Source organism: Trichechus manatus, unplaced genomic scaffold (assembly GCF_000243295.1).
Source record: "Trichechus manatus latirostris isolate Lorelei unplaced genomic scaffold, TriManLat1.0 scaffold00092, whole genome shotgun sequence".
In the NCBI taxonomy this organism is placed as follows: Eukaryota; Metazoa; Chordata; class Mammalia; order Sirenia; family Trichechidae; genus Trichechus; species Trichechus manatus.
The window spans coordinates 4,287,563-4,302,356 of NW_004444028.1; the positions used below are offsets into that span (position 1 = coordinate 4,287,563).

The 14,794-nt window shown below is 41.2% G+C and overlaps 2 protein-coding genes and 4 non-coding genes across 8 annotated transcripts in view; 1 reads left to right on the forward strand and 5 right to left on the reverse strand.

Annotated features, from left to right (window-relative positions):
* Positions 1-7,111, forward strand: part of RFC4 (replication factor C subunit 4) — a 12,718-nt gene extending 5,607 nt beyond the window's left edge. Inside the window, exons 3-10 of the mRNA XM_004382246.2 lie at positions 1,276-1,359; positions 3,167-3,286; positions 4,463-4,606; positions 4,807-4,927; positions 5,574-5,699; positions 6,611-6,691; positions 6,761-6,874; positions 6,949-7,111. Coding sequence (XP_004382303.2) covers positions 1,276-1,359; positions 3,167-3,286; positions 4,463-4,606; positions 4,807-4,927; positions 5,574-5,699; positions 6,611-6,691; positions 6,761-6,874; positions 6,949-7,044 — 886 coding nt within the window. The 3' untranslated portion in view covers positions 7,045-7,111. The remainder of the gene's footprint in view (positions 1-1,275; positions 1,360-3,166; positions 3,287-4,462; positions 4,607-4,806; positions 4,928-5,573; positions 5,700-6,610; positions 6,692-6,760; positions 6,875-6,948) is intronic.
* A 1-nt stretch (position 7,112) lies between these two features.
* Positions 7,113-13,569, reverse strand: EIF4A2 (eukaryotic translation initiation factor 4A2). 3 transcript variants are annotated; one of them, XM_004382247.2, is made up of 11 exons: positions 13,489-13,569; positions 12,438-12,483; positions 12,214-12,346; positions 11,797-11,936; positions 10,858-11,026; positions 10,633-10,742; positions 10,254-10,397; positions 9,813-9,950; positions 9,481-9,570; positions 9,170-9,249; positions 7,113-7,906 (listed from the first exon to the last, which is right to left on the reverse strand). In XM_004382247.2, the coding sequence occupies exons 1-11, from the start codon at positions 13,515-13,517 to the stop codon at positions 7,762-7,764; spliced, it is 1,224 nt and encodes a 407-aa protein (XP_004382304.1). In that variant the 5' UTR covers positions 13,518-13,569; the 3' UTR covers positions 7,113-7,761. The 3 variants fall into 3 exon arrangements, with proteins under 3 accessions (XP_004382304.1, XP_012412714.1, XP_023592554.1); XM_012557260.2 differs by having other exon boundaries at positions 12,438-12,486; positions 13,489-13,545; XM_023736786.1 differs by lacking the exon at positions 7,113-7,906 and adding an exon at positions 8,678-8,742 and having other exon boundaries at positions 12,438-12,486; positions 13,489-13,532.
* Positions 9,308-9,449, reverse strand: LOC111821620 (small nucleolar RNA SNORA4). The gene has a single exon (XR_002824983.1). It is a non-coding gene; the product is annotated as a small nucleolar RNA SNORA4 (small nucleolar RNA).
* LOC111821619 (small nucleolar RNA SNORA63) lies at positions 9,634-9,766 on the reverse strand. The gene has a single exon (XR_002824982.1). It is a non-coding gene; the product is annotated as a small nucleolar RNA SNORA63 (small nucleolar RNA).
* Positions 10,040-10,217, reverse strand: LOC111821614 (small nucleolar RNA SNORA81). Its single transcript, XR_002824978.1, has one exon. It is a non-coding gene; the product is annotated as a small nucleolar RNA SNORA81 (small nucleolar RNA).
* Positions 12,037-12,105, reverse strand: LOC111821616 (small nucleolar RNA SNORD2). Its single transcript, XR_002824980.1, has one exon. It is a non-coding gene; the product is annotated as a small nucleolar RNA SNORD2 (small nucleolar RNA).
* Positions 13,570-14,794: the final 1,225 nt, after the last annotated feature.

A 14,794-nucleotide genomic window follows, 5' to 3' on the forward strand; every position in this document is an offset into this window, starting at 1 on the left:
AGTACTGCACTAGATGCTGGAAATTCAGATGCATACAGGACAAGTAAAGGTTTCGGTCTTCTTAAGTTTGACATCTGGTGAGGTAGGCAGGCATTTTACAACTAAACCCAACGGGTAAATAAGTTTAATAAATAAATGCAGATTGCAGCAAGCGCAACAAAGCCTGTGATGAGAGCGTAGCAGGGGAGACGCCTGACTTATAATGCAGTAGGAGTTGGCCAGGCAGAATGAAGGGGTCAGACCCCCGGTTGTAGGAACAGCATATGTGCAGGCCAGAGGCCTGTAAGTTGGAACCTAGAAAGTGAAGGAGGTGGTAGGCCAGATCATGGAAGTCCTTATGGTCATGATAAGCAGCTTGTTTGGGTTTTTTTTCTAAGCAGAGTGTGAAGCCAGTGAATAGTTCTAAGTAGCAAACAGAGTGATGGGAAGTAGGAGGGTTAGACAAGAGTGGAAGCAAATAAATTATATTGTCTAGTTTCCTGTATGCAGTGATTTCCCTATGTGAAAAGGCATACTGAATAATATAGTTTTATAACAGAGCTCATTAGAATTTAGTGCCTTAACTTATTAATCTTTACCACAGATCAATTCCCTGCTTAATAGGAGCTAAGCTAGCTAAATCCAGCATATAAAAGAAGATAGCTAATTATTTAATCTTATCCTTCTTCCCTCTGATAAATTCTCCCTGATTCACACAGGCATCCCTACATGGTACATAAGCATCATCTGGAACGGTGCCTGGCACTTATAGGTGCTTAGTTTATTTTTAATGTTTCTGTTCTTGGAAAATGCCTAATATGCCTTTTTAACTCCTTTTTTCTCAATATTGGCCAAATTCGATCACGCCAGTGGTGTGTTTCCCCTCTTGAAGCAGCTGACATCTTTATAAAATACAAACTCTCACCCAGTCCTGAGCAAAGGTGTGGAATAAGGAACTGACAGAAATCTGGGCTTCCCTTCACAAGTAATAACACGTTTCTAATCCCAGTTTTGAAAGTTCTACCTATGTGGATTCGGTATAGAGCAATCATAAATGTTGATTCCGTTTAAGAGATAAGAAAGGCATTTTGGGAAAAAGTAATAGTATTCTGCGGGGGGAAAAGCAGGATTTAGAGCTGTTAATAGCATGATACCAATTATATTAAGAAATCGGTTTAGATATATATGTACCCTCTCTATTAGGGAAGTCATTGATCTATTCCGCAGACATGTTTAGTGATGATTTTCATCTATTTGTGCCAGAATACAATTTATTAAAAATAAAATTTAACTTCTCCAGCTCCCTAATCTCTTGTTTTACGGGCCACCTGGAACTGGAAAAACATCAACTATTTTGGCAGCAGCGAGGGAACTCTTTGGGTAAGTTGATATCTTTTTTTCTTTTTAAGACTTGACACCAAAAATCTCTGGTATTGCTTCTTTCCCTAAAGGTTTGTGTTTGACTTCTCTGTAGGGTTGTTGGGTTTGTCTTTTGTTTCTGAATATCTTATTAATCCAGCGGGCCCATTCCCCTTTCTCCGCCCACCCTTCCCCACCCCTCCCCCACCAATAAATGACCTTGCCTATGTCTTTGTAACCCTCATTGTTGAATGTGCTACATATAGGGAGCCTTGTGATTTTTTTTTTTCCCCTCATGCCTTTCTTTAACTTTTTTGTTCTGATTTTGGAGCCCAGGGGACCCAGCCTGTCTCCAGTCCTTATCCTCTTAATGACTGCCTGCACATCTGTGTGGTTGCTTGACAATCTCTGCTGTGTCTGCTGCTACTGGCCCCGCCACTCCTCCTGGAGCTGCCTCTGCTCTGGCCTCCCCAGGCCCTGGCTCTGGAGCAGCCAGCTTAGCCCCTTGCCCACACTTCCCGTGAGTGCATGCAGAACACGTAGCAGTTGACACAGGACAATTCCAGAACACCAGAAAATCTCTCTGCAAGCTATCTTTTTAGAGTCTTCTTAGATTCACTCTCTCAGCTTAGCCAGTCATTCTAGAGAGCCCTTTACCTGGAGTTAAAAAATACAGAGCAACCTGGGTTTGAAGTCCATGGAGCATTGAATTCATCCAGATTGTTGAGCATATGGCCCAAGGGTACATCTGAAATCCTATGTATGAAAATTTGGTGCCTCTGAAGCCACCAAATATGTAAGAATAATTAGTTCTGTCGAAATGTAAAAGAGGACAAAGTGGGAAGCTGCTGTGAGCTTAATGTTTTATTTGACAGCAACTTTTGTTTCTCAAGAAGGTTGTAAAAGCATTTTTTATTATTCTGCAAGTCAGTCAGATGCAGGCTGAACCAGCCTTAGCAATGTAGTCCTAATGAGACTGTCTAGTAGCTTGTTATTGTTTACTGGGGAGGAGGTCAGTGTGAAATAATATAACTTTCTTACAGCCTGTATAAAATAATGTTTGTCCATATAGAACTAAAAGAAAAGAAAAGATATATACACACAGAGCTTCCTAAATATTCAAGCCCGTGGAAAAATGCTTAGAATGCCATGCTAATTGGGAAAAATGAAGACAAAACTATAAATGTCAACTCTTTATTTTTTTCATTACAAGTATATAGATGTAGAAGAACAACTAGAGGAAGGTTTTCAAAACAGTGGTTTGGCAGGTGTGCTAGTCATTTTCAATTTTCTTTTGCTTTCTGAGATTTTTCTACAGGGAGCATAGGCTACTTTTAATAATCATTAAAAAAAGCCTCACTTAAAAAAAAAAGTTCATATTTTAACTTGGTAGTTTTCCTTATAGCAAGCTACCTTGTGGAAATCAAAATGTGCTGTACTGCAGATTATTTAGAATTGTAATATATTTTAACCTATTGTCTAACAATAGAGGAATGTTAAGTAAATTAAGTAAACAATGGCCCGTTCATAGCATGAAGTATCATGCAACTATTAAAATGGCATTTACAGTGGTTTTGATGACATGGTAAAATGCTTACAATACAACACTAAGTGGGAAACTGATTTAAAATTTTATGCATTGTGATATCATCTAAGTTTTAAAAAATGAATAGAAAAAACTGCCAAAAATTTTAACACAATCATTTTTATCCACATTGTTTACTACGTGGATTTTAAACTACGGCAAAGTGTGCAAATGTTACAATATAATTTAAACCTGTAACTTGTGTGCCCTATGATGTCTCACATTTGTTTGATTTTGACATAGGCCTGAACTTTTTCGATTGAGAGTTCTCGAATTAAATGCATCTGATGAACGTGGAATCCAAGTAGTTCGGGAGAAAGTGAAGAATTTTGCTCAGTTAACTGTGTCAGGAAGTCGCTCAGAGTAAGTAAGCTTGTCTTGTCTGTGGCCTGTCATCGTACTTGTTTTAAATAAGTTTTTCCAAATTTGCAACTCCTTTTTTTAATGTTAGATTGTATTTTTATCTAAATTATTTAAGCCCAGGAATGACTTTCCTATTACACTAAGTTTGAAATTGCATAGCTGTCAAGGTTTTTACTGATGTTTTGTCCAAGGAGTATTTATTAATCATATTTGATAGTTTGGTGGTATACTCATTATAAAAATCCTGATTTTTGCAATTGTGTTAGAAAAGTTGCCGTCCTTTTCTGTCTGACAACTTAAGCTTCAGTATGTGTTTCATAGTTAAGAGTGACCATATATATTCTTGTCCAAACTGGAACAGCTTTAGAGTGAAAGGAGATATAATTAATAATAACTAAAATAGAATTGCCTTAAGGTAAACAGTGATGTACTTATACTGCTTAGGCAGCTGATAGGTTCAGACCACTGCCTTTTGGCTACCAGCTGAGTGCTTAACCACTGCGCCAACCAGGGCTTCTCATCATAGGCAGAGAGGCTAGGATTTACAACACATCACAAAATGGAGGATAATGACATGAGATCACAAAATGGAGGATGACTGCATCGTTACACAAGTATCAAACCACTGAAAATCATGGTCCAGCCAAGTTGATACATAACCATCACAGGTTTGATACACCTTGTTTGTATAGTCTCACCCAATCATTGTGTGGGAGTCGCAAAGACTATGGCTAGAAGGACCATATTAAGTAATTCACTGCACCACACTGGACATATAAATTTTATTATCCGAATACACTTCAAAATTTGTAGAAAGTGAGTGACTAATTTTTGATATCTACCTTGAGTCAACAATGCAGTCACAAAAGACCACATACATATGATTCCATTTATATGAAATATCCAGAATAGGCAAATCTATAGAGACAAAGTAGATTAGTGGTTACCTAGGGCTGGGGGAGTTGGGAGAGAAGACGAATCTCTCCTAATGGTCATCGTTTCTTTCTGGAGTCATGAAAATGTTCTAAAAAAATAGAGTGGTGATGATTGTACAACCCTGTGAATATACTAAGAACACTGAATCGTATAGTATGTGAATCATATCCCAATAAAACTGTTAACCAAAAACAATGTCCACATACTAACGTTCAACTCCTGTGTGTTTCTCTGCGTCAGTGGGAAGCCGTGTCCTCCTTTTAAGATTGTGATTCTGGATGAAGCTGACTCCATGACCTCGGCTGCTCAGGCCGCGTTAAGGCGCACCATGGAGAAGGAGTCTAAGACCACCCGCTTCTGCCTCATCTGTAACTACGTCAGTCGGTGTGTAATTGCCCTGACGACAGACGCCAGGCAGCCCCTTTGGATAACCCCAGTTAGAGAGGGAACAGATTTTTCTTCAGGGCAGCATTTCTTTAATTTCTCCTCCATCAAATCTTGATTTCTTGTTAATAAAAACAAGTTCTTTTGGGAAATTCTTTCTTTTGACCCTGACTTGCTGTTTCCAATCTTCTCTTTTACAGAATAATTGAACCCCTAACCTCTAGATGTTCTAAATTCCGCTTCAAACCTCTGTCAGATAAAAGTCAGCAGCAGCGACTACTGGACATTGCTGAGAAGGAAAATGTCAACATTAGCAACGAGGTAATGTTTGTGTTGTTACCAATCCCTTTGACGAATGCATAGGAGGAGGCACTAAGAGACTCAAATCTCGATGCCACGTCTTCAGGCAAACTTAAGCTAAATGAGCAGCAGTGGGATGTCTAGGAATTAAAAAGTCCAGCCTTTCTGTTACTACTGGAAGGGTCATTTAATGCTAGCTTATTATCTATCAGTATCTCAGAGAATCAAAACTGAGGCAGATTTCATACATATACAGTGTAAATTCTGTAACAACGTGTCTGCATAATTAGAAGATTTTAGTGTCCTAGCTAATATTCCACTTCAAGAATTAACTTGGTATGAAATTTTGGCCCCTTTTTGTTATAGAACAGACTTTAACCATAATTTGTATTTTTTTTTTCCTTTTTGATAAAAGAAGGTGTATGAAACGTCTCTTCATCTCTGTAGATTTCTTTCAGAGTAAGAGATCTCTTCCCTAGCCTTCCCATTTGATGATTTTTCTGTTCATTCTACTAAAATCTCCTATTTCCTCAAAAACAAAAAAAAACTTTATGCTTTTCCCCTGCTGACTCTAGACTGAAGCATAGTGTTTTCTACTTTTCTGTTTTCAAAATCAAAAGGCCTTAACTGGCGATCACAGGTTAAAAAGAACTTTTTCTCTCTTAAGGGAATAGGTTATCTTGTTAAAGTGTCAGAAGGAGACTTGAGAAAAGCCATTACATTCCTTCAAAGTGCTACTCGGTTAACTGGCGGAAAGGAGGTCACAGAGAGGGTGATCATGGACATTGCTGGGGTAAGAGCACTAGACAGCCTTCATTGCTTTCACTGGCTTTGTATCCAGCAAATGTGTACTGAATGCTTATTGCAGCAGGTAAGTAAAACTGTAATAAGGGCATAACCTGGGAGTTCCAGAACGCTTCAGGAGTGGGGTACTACTACAATTGATCCTTTTCAGTTTGCCAGGCATGTTGAACAGTAAAAGATGTTTCAGGGAAGGAAGCTGTTTTCAGCACTTAACACCTGCAAGTCTAAGAGGTAGTTGTTTTTTTTTAATGGCAGTTGTAACTGCATTTTAACACATAACCTGTTCTCATACATAAAATCTATCCTGCCAAAGGGTCACATATAAACGAGGCATATCCAAAGTGTATAAATTCGTTAGTGCTACACCCATCTTCTATACTCCCATGTCATTTTCAGCTCGTTACAGACATTTCATGCTGTGGTGACTGTTTTGGAGAAGGAAGTTTTGTTATTTCACACAGAACCAAGCTAACTTAGTGACTACTGAACTAGAAGCATATAAATTTATTGGCAAGCCTAGGTGAGGGAGCTGTTGTATGCCATCGAGTTGAATTTGGTTCATAGGTGGACAGAACTGCCTCACACGGTTTCGAAGGCTGTCATCTTTATGGGAGCAGATCGTCAGGTGTTACTGGGTTTATTTAGGGAGCAAGATTGAGAGTTCCTTTTGAACTGGTCATCTCTCTGGAGCTCAAGCATGTAGGGAGCATAAAGAGCTTACTTAACCTAGAGGCGAGCTGAGGCCCAGTCACGTTTGAGCAGGCTGTCTAGAACAGAAACTGAAGGTAGCAACTAAAGGGAGTCATTCCTGTTTTCAGTCAACTACTTGGTAAGGGAGAGGAGTGTATTTCACCAACTACCTTCACCCAGAAACTAACAGCTTTAATGCCTATTTTTTAGGTAATACCAGCTGAGACAATTGATGGAATATTCACTGTATGTCAGAGTGGCTCCTTTGACAAACTAGAAGCTGTGGTCAAGGTAAAGTCGGTTTACTGTTGGGAAGGGGTAAGTAAGGCCAACACACTCATGTCAGCTTTTGTTACACAGGATTTGATAGATGAGGGTCACGCAGCAACTCAGCTTGTAAATCAATTTCACGATGTAGTCATAGAGAAGGACCTCTCTGATAAACAGAAGTCTGTTATTACAGAAAAGCTTGCGGTAAGTAGACACTTTCACTTGCTCTAAGGACACCTGAAGGGGTCTTACTTGCTAACACTCTTCTGTTCCCATAGGAGGTGGAGAAATGCTTAGCAGATGGTGCAGACGAGCATCTGCAACTCATCAGTCTCTGTGCGACCGTCATGCAGCAGTTAACGCAGAATTGTTAAACTGAATATGGTTTAAATCCTTTGTAAATATGGGGTTATGCCAAGAATAAAAAAATGACCAAAGCAACTTTTAAGTGAATATACAATTTATTCAACATTCAAACTTCATTAAGACATGTGCAATATGGCAATTTTACTGGGGGTTTAACCCTACCTAGGATATGATCGCTTGCTGGGGCTTAGCAACAGGGTCCAGTTCACACTTAACACTAATTAAATACTTTATTGAATAAATACCAAACAAAATGCATTCAAATGCTTTCTTAAAAAAAAAAAAAAAAAAAATCAGTCTTAAAGGCCCTTCTATCCAGGCTAATGGCAAACACAATAAAGGCAGATATGCTAGTTTGACATAATTGGCTGATTTAATACAGCACTTATATCTTTTAGTCCACAAGTATATTATTAAATGATAGAGAACATCTAATACAACCATTTCTACATAACTAGGAAAGAAATTTCTAAGAAAAAAAGATTTTACAGACCCCATCTTTTATACCCACCCCAACAGTCTACTCTAAGGAGGATGAAGCCAGTGACTTTCCTCACAAGAGCTCACGACTAATGTCGCTTTGCTATCAAAATCTGTAATTCTGATCCGTTATGAGCATTGAGACAAGATTCAGAAATTCCCAAAGAAAGCAGCACAATGCACGTTGTGATCTCGCCTATTCAACAACAGCGAGCACGGCATTCGGAACCATCTCATCCCAAGAATTAAATAAGGTCAGCCACGTTCATGGGCATCTCCTCCACTGTAGTATTGTAGAAAGTCTCAATGTCACGAAGAATCCGCTTGTCTTCTTCAGTAACAAAGTTTATAGCCACACCTTTTCTCCCAAATCGACCCCCTCTGCCAATTCTGTATGCGGGGAAAAAAAACACATCCGCCATCAGAATGTTACTTCAGCACTGTGTGAACTACTGCACATGACGATCCACTTGTTAACCATCAGCTGCTGTTTACTTATCAAGGGTATAGGTCGTGCTTCTAACTGGAGCACTAGCTGCTAATCAAAGTATCTAGAGAAAAGAATCTTCCTTTGCAGTTAGTGCCAAAAGAATTCAAAGGCTGTCTGGCTGCAAAATGAGATTGTCAGGCATCTTGAGCACTGTTTTTATAAAGCAGATGACAGTACTGGGTTTGGGGTAGTGAGTTAAAGCCCATACCCAAGTGGGCCAGCAAAGAGAAGGTGTGATCCTGGGACAGATGTAAACACCAGGGACGAAACAAAAAGAAAGAGTTATGTACTCCATTTCGACGCATTTCTGGAACTGTGAACTGTAAATGTAAATGCTACAAGGTTATCTATTTTCTAAAACCTACAAGTTTTTTCCAGTGGGAAAACACTAATATTTGGTATGGTAACCCAAACTTATCACTGCTTTTTTGCTCAGTTTGTCTCACACGTTGTAATATATATTACTCAAACGTGTTTACCTCCTAAAACCGCTCTCTTCCTTTCTGACAGAAACCAGACAATAAAAAACCACCTAATAAAATGGCTAATAAACAAAAAATGCCTTGACTGGAGCTACTTAAAATAGCAAATAATCATGACAAAAGAAAAACAAATATATAAATACCGACTCGCTCTTTATTCAAACAGTGTGCTGTTTCGCTTATGATTCCACGTCCTAAATTACGTCAACGCCGTTTCTGAGTGCCATCTCGCCATCAACTGCTGCTATCGACTCCTGTATTTTTTAAAAAGTCTTTTTTTACATCATATAACAAGGTACAATTCAATTTATTTAGGGATAAAGCCACTATAACTAAACCAGGGATCACTCAAATTGCTACCAGACGACACCAAGAACATCCCAACTATAGAGGAATCAATGATCAAGAAAGCACATGGACACAAGAGCAACATGACTAAACTCAAACGTAAGCTAGGACCAACGTGTTTAAAACCTGCTCTCTGTGTGGAATTTGGACAACACAACTGTCTTCCCACTGTGTTCTGACCAACCTAAGTCTTCCCAAGTACAACTTTAATTACCTCTCAAGTTACAAAGGTCATTTTTCTAAATCAATTCCCTGATTTGATGTTACCTTTCAGAAAAATCAGAGCAGTATGTGAATGTCATTATGCTAAAAGTCAAGATGCCATTTACTCACCTGTGAATATAGTTTTCACGATTGGTAGGTAGATCATAGTTTATAACCAAAGACACTTGTTGTACATCAATCCCACGAGCCTGAAATAAAACCGTGTATGTTCAAATTCTAATTCATAAAAAAGTGGGACACCCAGGTAATGTAGGCCACCAAAGAGTAGTGAACTATACTAAGTGGTATAGCCCACTGTGGAGTGTGGTCTGGTCTTTATTCTCCCAAATAGCCTGAATCGGTAAAGGTTACTAAAAAAAACCTTGCCCCCAAAATAAACTTTTGGTAGAGAGATTAAAACAAGTAAAAAATCCACTTACCAACAAGTCGGTAGTTATGAGAACACGGCTTGACCCTGATCGGAATTCCCGCATGATCACATCTCTCTCCTTCTGGTCCATGTCACCATGCTGCAAATTAACAAACCTTAATTCAACAATTACCAGTTGAAGCCAGTATTTAATTTCATCAGTGTGTATGAGACCAAGCGTCCCTGGGCTGCTACAGGAGCAGAGCAGACAGGGATAGATAAGAAACAAGTTTATTTTGAGCAGGGGGAACGACAACACAGCACTTAACAGCTATATTGTAGTCTAAATCCTGCTTTAATAGAAAGACGTCTTCATTACTGCTAAGTTACAACACCTCTTACCAGCGCAGAAACTGTGAAGTCCCTAGCATGCATTTTCTCAGTCAGCCAGTCCACCTTGCGTCTTGTGTTGAGAAAGATAACAGCCTGTGTAATCGTCAGTGTCTCATACAAGTCACAAAGTGTATCCAACTTCCACTCCTACAGAATTCCAAGTACAAAACACAGTTTAAGCATTTAGTTTCCAACTTTCTCTCCTTAAACATTTATTTTATTAGGTCTCTGAAGACTTTTATCGCACTCAATCTTAAGACAAAGGACACTGGACATTAAGAAAGAGGTCCACCCCAGTCTTTCCAATCTAGTGCAGTTACTTTTCTTCCTGTGTGTACTCTGCTAGCATTATTACAAAAACCAAGACAGAGTCCTAGTTTCTGCAATTTTAGCACAGTGCTTATACAAGAAGTAAAAAATTGGTGAAATTTTTTATGTCTAACAAATTACCTCTCTTTCAACATTAATATAAAACTGTTTGATTCCTTCAAGGGTTAATTCTTCCTTCTTCACCAGAATTCGAATTGGATCCCTCATGAATTTTTTAGTTACTTCCAACACATCAGTTGGCATTGTGGCAGATAGCAACACAACCTTAAAAAAAAGGACAATTATGTTGGCACACAAGTACATTACACCAAGCTTTCACAGTAATACTCAAGGAAAAATGTTGGAGACCAAGCATCTCTATCTTACTATGTAATTAAGCTAGAAATAGTTATACATCGATTGTTTAAGCAGGAGGAACAATTAACACTTCAGTTATATCTTAACAGTACCTGCATTTGACCACATCTCCAGCTGTACAACAAGGGGAGAAAAAGCTCACCTGAATACTTGTATTTAATTTTTGAAAAATCTCATAGATTTGATCCTTAAACCCTCGGCTCAACATTTCATCTGCTTCATCCAAAACAAACATTTTGATCCATTTTGGAGCTGTTAAAAACAATGTTACACTATCATTTCTGGGTTCTCATGGATACAATTCAACTTCCCTATCCAGTGTTATCAATTGCAAAATCAGATTATGCTCTAAGAGGGCAATACTTACAAAGATATCGCCTGTTTAGCATATCAAAGACTCTCCCTGGAGTACCAACAACAATGTGTGGTGCTTCAGCCTGCAGCTTTTGCATTTCATTTCGAACATTGGTTCCACCAATGCAGGCATGGCAAGTTGCTCCCATATAGTCTCCAAGTGCCAGAATTACCTTCTGGATCTAAAAGCCAGAAGCCTCAATTATTATCCTACAGACTTACAGGCTCTATTGACTAATGTTCACAACAATGCCAAGTATCTGGTCTGCGAACAACTTTTATGCATGCACAGCACATAAATACTTCCAAGCTTAAAATGCAGATTTCATAAACTGCTTCAAGACAGAATTCCCTTCAAATGTCTCACGTTTGTACCTTGTCAAACTTGGGATTCTATCTCCCTACAAGTATCGCTACTTGTACCAAAAACATTCCCTACATTCTTCTTCACTGTCTAGGAAAATGTTAATAGTGAAAACAAGCTGTTAATCACAACTAAAGAAAATTGTTAATGGTTTTTTAACTTTCCTATAGTGTATACTGTGATTTTTAGTCTTGAGCTTTATAGAGCTTACAGCTTTATTAGAAAGATTTATTTCAAAGCCAATATAACTGAGCTTTGAAAACAGAGCATGCAACAGCTATATCACAAACTACCAAGACAGGCTAACGTTTAACATGTCACTGCAGTTTTCATGTTGCACAACTGCATTCAAACTTAAAAATGGGGACACATGTAGTGCACCCTGAAGAAATCTTTGGTTTCTTGATCTTTTGAGAAACAACCATCTGCATACCCAGTTCCTGTTTTAACAACCTACAAAACTCCCTGCATGCATTGTCAGTTAGAAGGAAGGCTCTGATAGGACCAATTTACACTGTTGTCTCCTTCAGTTGTGAAACCTGAAACCTATGCAACACGCAAGCAGTTTTTGAACTACACTATCAATACCTGTTGAGCCAGTTCTCTGGTGGGGGCCAATACTAGTGCTTGGGTCTCCTTGAACTCAATCTCCAACTGTTGCAGGATGGAAATAGCAAATGTGGCTGTCTTGCCAGTACCTGACTGAGCTTGAGCAATCACATCATATCCTAAAAAAAGTAGGATACATATTTACCGATCCCACATCAAACCGTCCTTCTAGATCACACCATGTATTCATTTTGGAACAGGAATTATGCCCAAAGAATTAAGTGATCAGCAATGAGTATTCTCTTCATTTCAGGTCAGTCCCGAAAGATGATTGCCATCATTTCACTTTAAGGAATACCAAATACATGCTAGTCTCCCAAGTTATTTTCCCTTTCATGGTCCATGTCTATGCAACACAAATGAATTCGTCTTCTAAGCCCAAAGATTTTCTTTTACCTTTAATACAAGGAATAATAGCTCTCTGCTGAATAGCTGAAGGCTTCTCAAAACCGTAAGCATAGATACCCCGCAGAAGAGACTCCTTTAAGTTCATATCATCAAAGTTATCAACAATCTCATTCCAGTTGCTCTGTTTTTAAAAAAAAAAAAAAAGGAAAAAGTAAATAGGGGCAACAGCCTCATGTTCCCAGAGTTTTTCAAAAACCACACACCTTTCTTACCTCAATGACACCATCGGGGTCCATTCCCTCAGGGCCGCCATGTTCTCTGCTGACGAGAATACTGCAGTTAGGACAGTCCCTTTATCAAGTCACCTTCTTCTAACCCTTTCAGATAAAATGGAGCCCTGAAAGCGCGGTGGTTAAGAGCTCAGCTGAACATCGGCAGTTCGAATCCACCAGCCGCTCCTTGGGAATCTATGGGTCGCTGAGTCGGAATCTGCTCGCTGACAACCGGTTTGGGTTTTGGGGGGGGAGGGAACTCGAAAAAGACGCAGCAGCGTGCTTCAATAAAGATTACAGCATCGGAAACCCTATGGGGCAGCTCTACTATCCTAGAGGCTCATTGTGAGTAGGAACAGGCTCCACGGTAACCGGGTAGGGTTTGGCATGTGTGCACTGCCTCCAGGAGCCAATGAGGACGGCGGTGAGCGCACACAGCGTCCTGTGCCCCTTCCCTGCAGGCTGAGGGCTGGGCGCCCGGAAAGGCGGCCCCGGCCCCCGGCCCAGTGCACGCCGCTCCTCGCGAGAGCTCCGGAGCTCCGCCCCCCGCACTGCGCAAGCCGGCCGATTAACGCGGCCCAGCGGCCCGGCGAGGCTATGCCAACGGCTCGCCGGGACCCTCGTCCGCTCGGTTCCGCCGCCTGCGGGCCGCGGGGTGGCTGCGGCCACCTTCCCCCACCCCACCCTACACCTGGGCCTCCACCCGCGCCGCTGTCCGCGCATAAACCTCCAGGACCCCGCTAACCTATACCGACTGCGGACTGCGCCACCGCTAAAATGTTTGCCGTGCGCCGCCCGGGAGAGGCGGCGGCCGACAGCTCCTCGAGAAAAGATCCCTCGTCACCAGTCCTCTTAATACTCTTATCCGGTCTCCCCGCAATCTGGGGCACTACCCAACATGGAAGTTTCTCGAAGGGCACGGGGGTGCTGCTGTACCCCCAAGGAAACACCAATGAACCCGGAGTTTCTTCCCTCCGTGCCACCTACTACCACCATCTCTGGCGGCACGTGACCTTCGCCACAAAATAGTATCACGGAGAAAGCGCCATACCTGTTGTAATCCGCGGAGCCACCAGACATGTCCAAATTCCCCCTCAGCGCCCGACTGAAAAGACAGCGGGCTCGCCCCACCCGTTTTTTATAGGCTCGCGGCCGGAACCCGTTTCTTGCGGAGGAATTTCCGCTCGCTCTTCGATCAGCCCCCAAATTTTATTCCTGAGGTCGTTACCTCAAATAAAACCCTGTGCAAGTTGATGGGAAAATCCAAATGTGATAATTCCTCCATATTTCAGGGGCGCCGGAAGTCCCAGGGGCCCGGGGAAGGGTTGGGACTCTTTGCTGCGCGGCGGAAGAATATTGCAGCAAGTGACCGCCGAGACTCACGTTCCCCGCCCGCCCCGCTCCTACGGGGTTTCCGCGTCCCTGACGCAGAGGCTGGCCCGGGGAGCGGGCGGACTGCAGGCGGAAGCGAGCTGTGCACCGGGCCGCACGGCCTCCGCCAGGCCTGTGGAGCCCGGCTCGCCGGCCACTGCCCGCCCGCGGGTGCTGAGTGCCGCGACGTCCACATTCTGCACCGGAGAGGTTTTCCGCCTGTCCGCACCGCCATTGGATTTGACGCTGAAGAGCCACCTGGCCTTTAGCCCAAGCGTTTAACATCCATCAGGTCATGAACTTGTGAAGGTCCCGCTAGGGAAAAAGCCGGCCACCCAGCACGTCCCAGAAAATCCATTTTATCGGTACATTTTACAGGGCGAGGAAAAAACAAGTGTGGTGTCATTTGCAAGCGTATCTAGAATAGCCAACTCTGTTCTCATGTTGCTTCTGGTTTCCTCTTTCTCTCTTAAAATTAATGCTAATAATTTTAACCTAACGCAGCAGGTTTGCTTAATAGTTATAATTGGCATTATAAACTTTTACAAATGGATAAAAGTTAAGGAAGAGTAATTTTCCTTATAACGCAGGAATTTAAATAGATGCTTCGGCATGTACAGGTCCACACCGCTTTGGAACTGGATAGGTTTTGGTTTGCGTCTGTATTGGTCATTTTTTCAAAAGGCTTAAATTTTAATTGCCTATGCATAGTAAACGTTGGTTTATTGAAATTGAGACCATTACAACCTTTACTGCTTAAACAAGCCGCAAGATTCTTTGAAGCGCCAAAGATTTTCAACTGTAGCCCCAACCCAGCCTCGCTGATAAAAGTTAAAAAACAATATAGTCATTTCACTTTAAAATACAGTTCTTCTACCCACACTGAGGGTGTCATCACTAATACTCAGGAAATTATTTTCTCAATTCAGGAGAGCAGCCTGAAGTCTGATTACTGGAAAAAAACTTCCTCTTACTGATTTTCTATA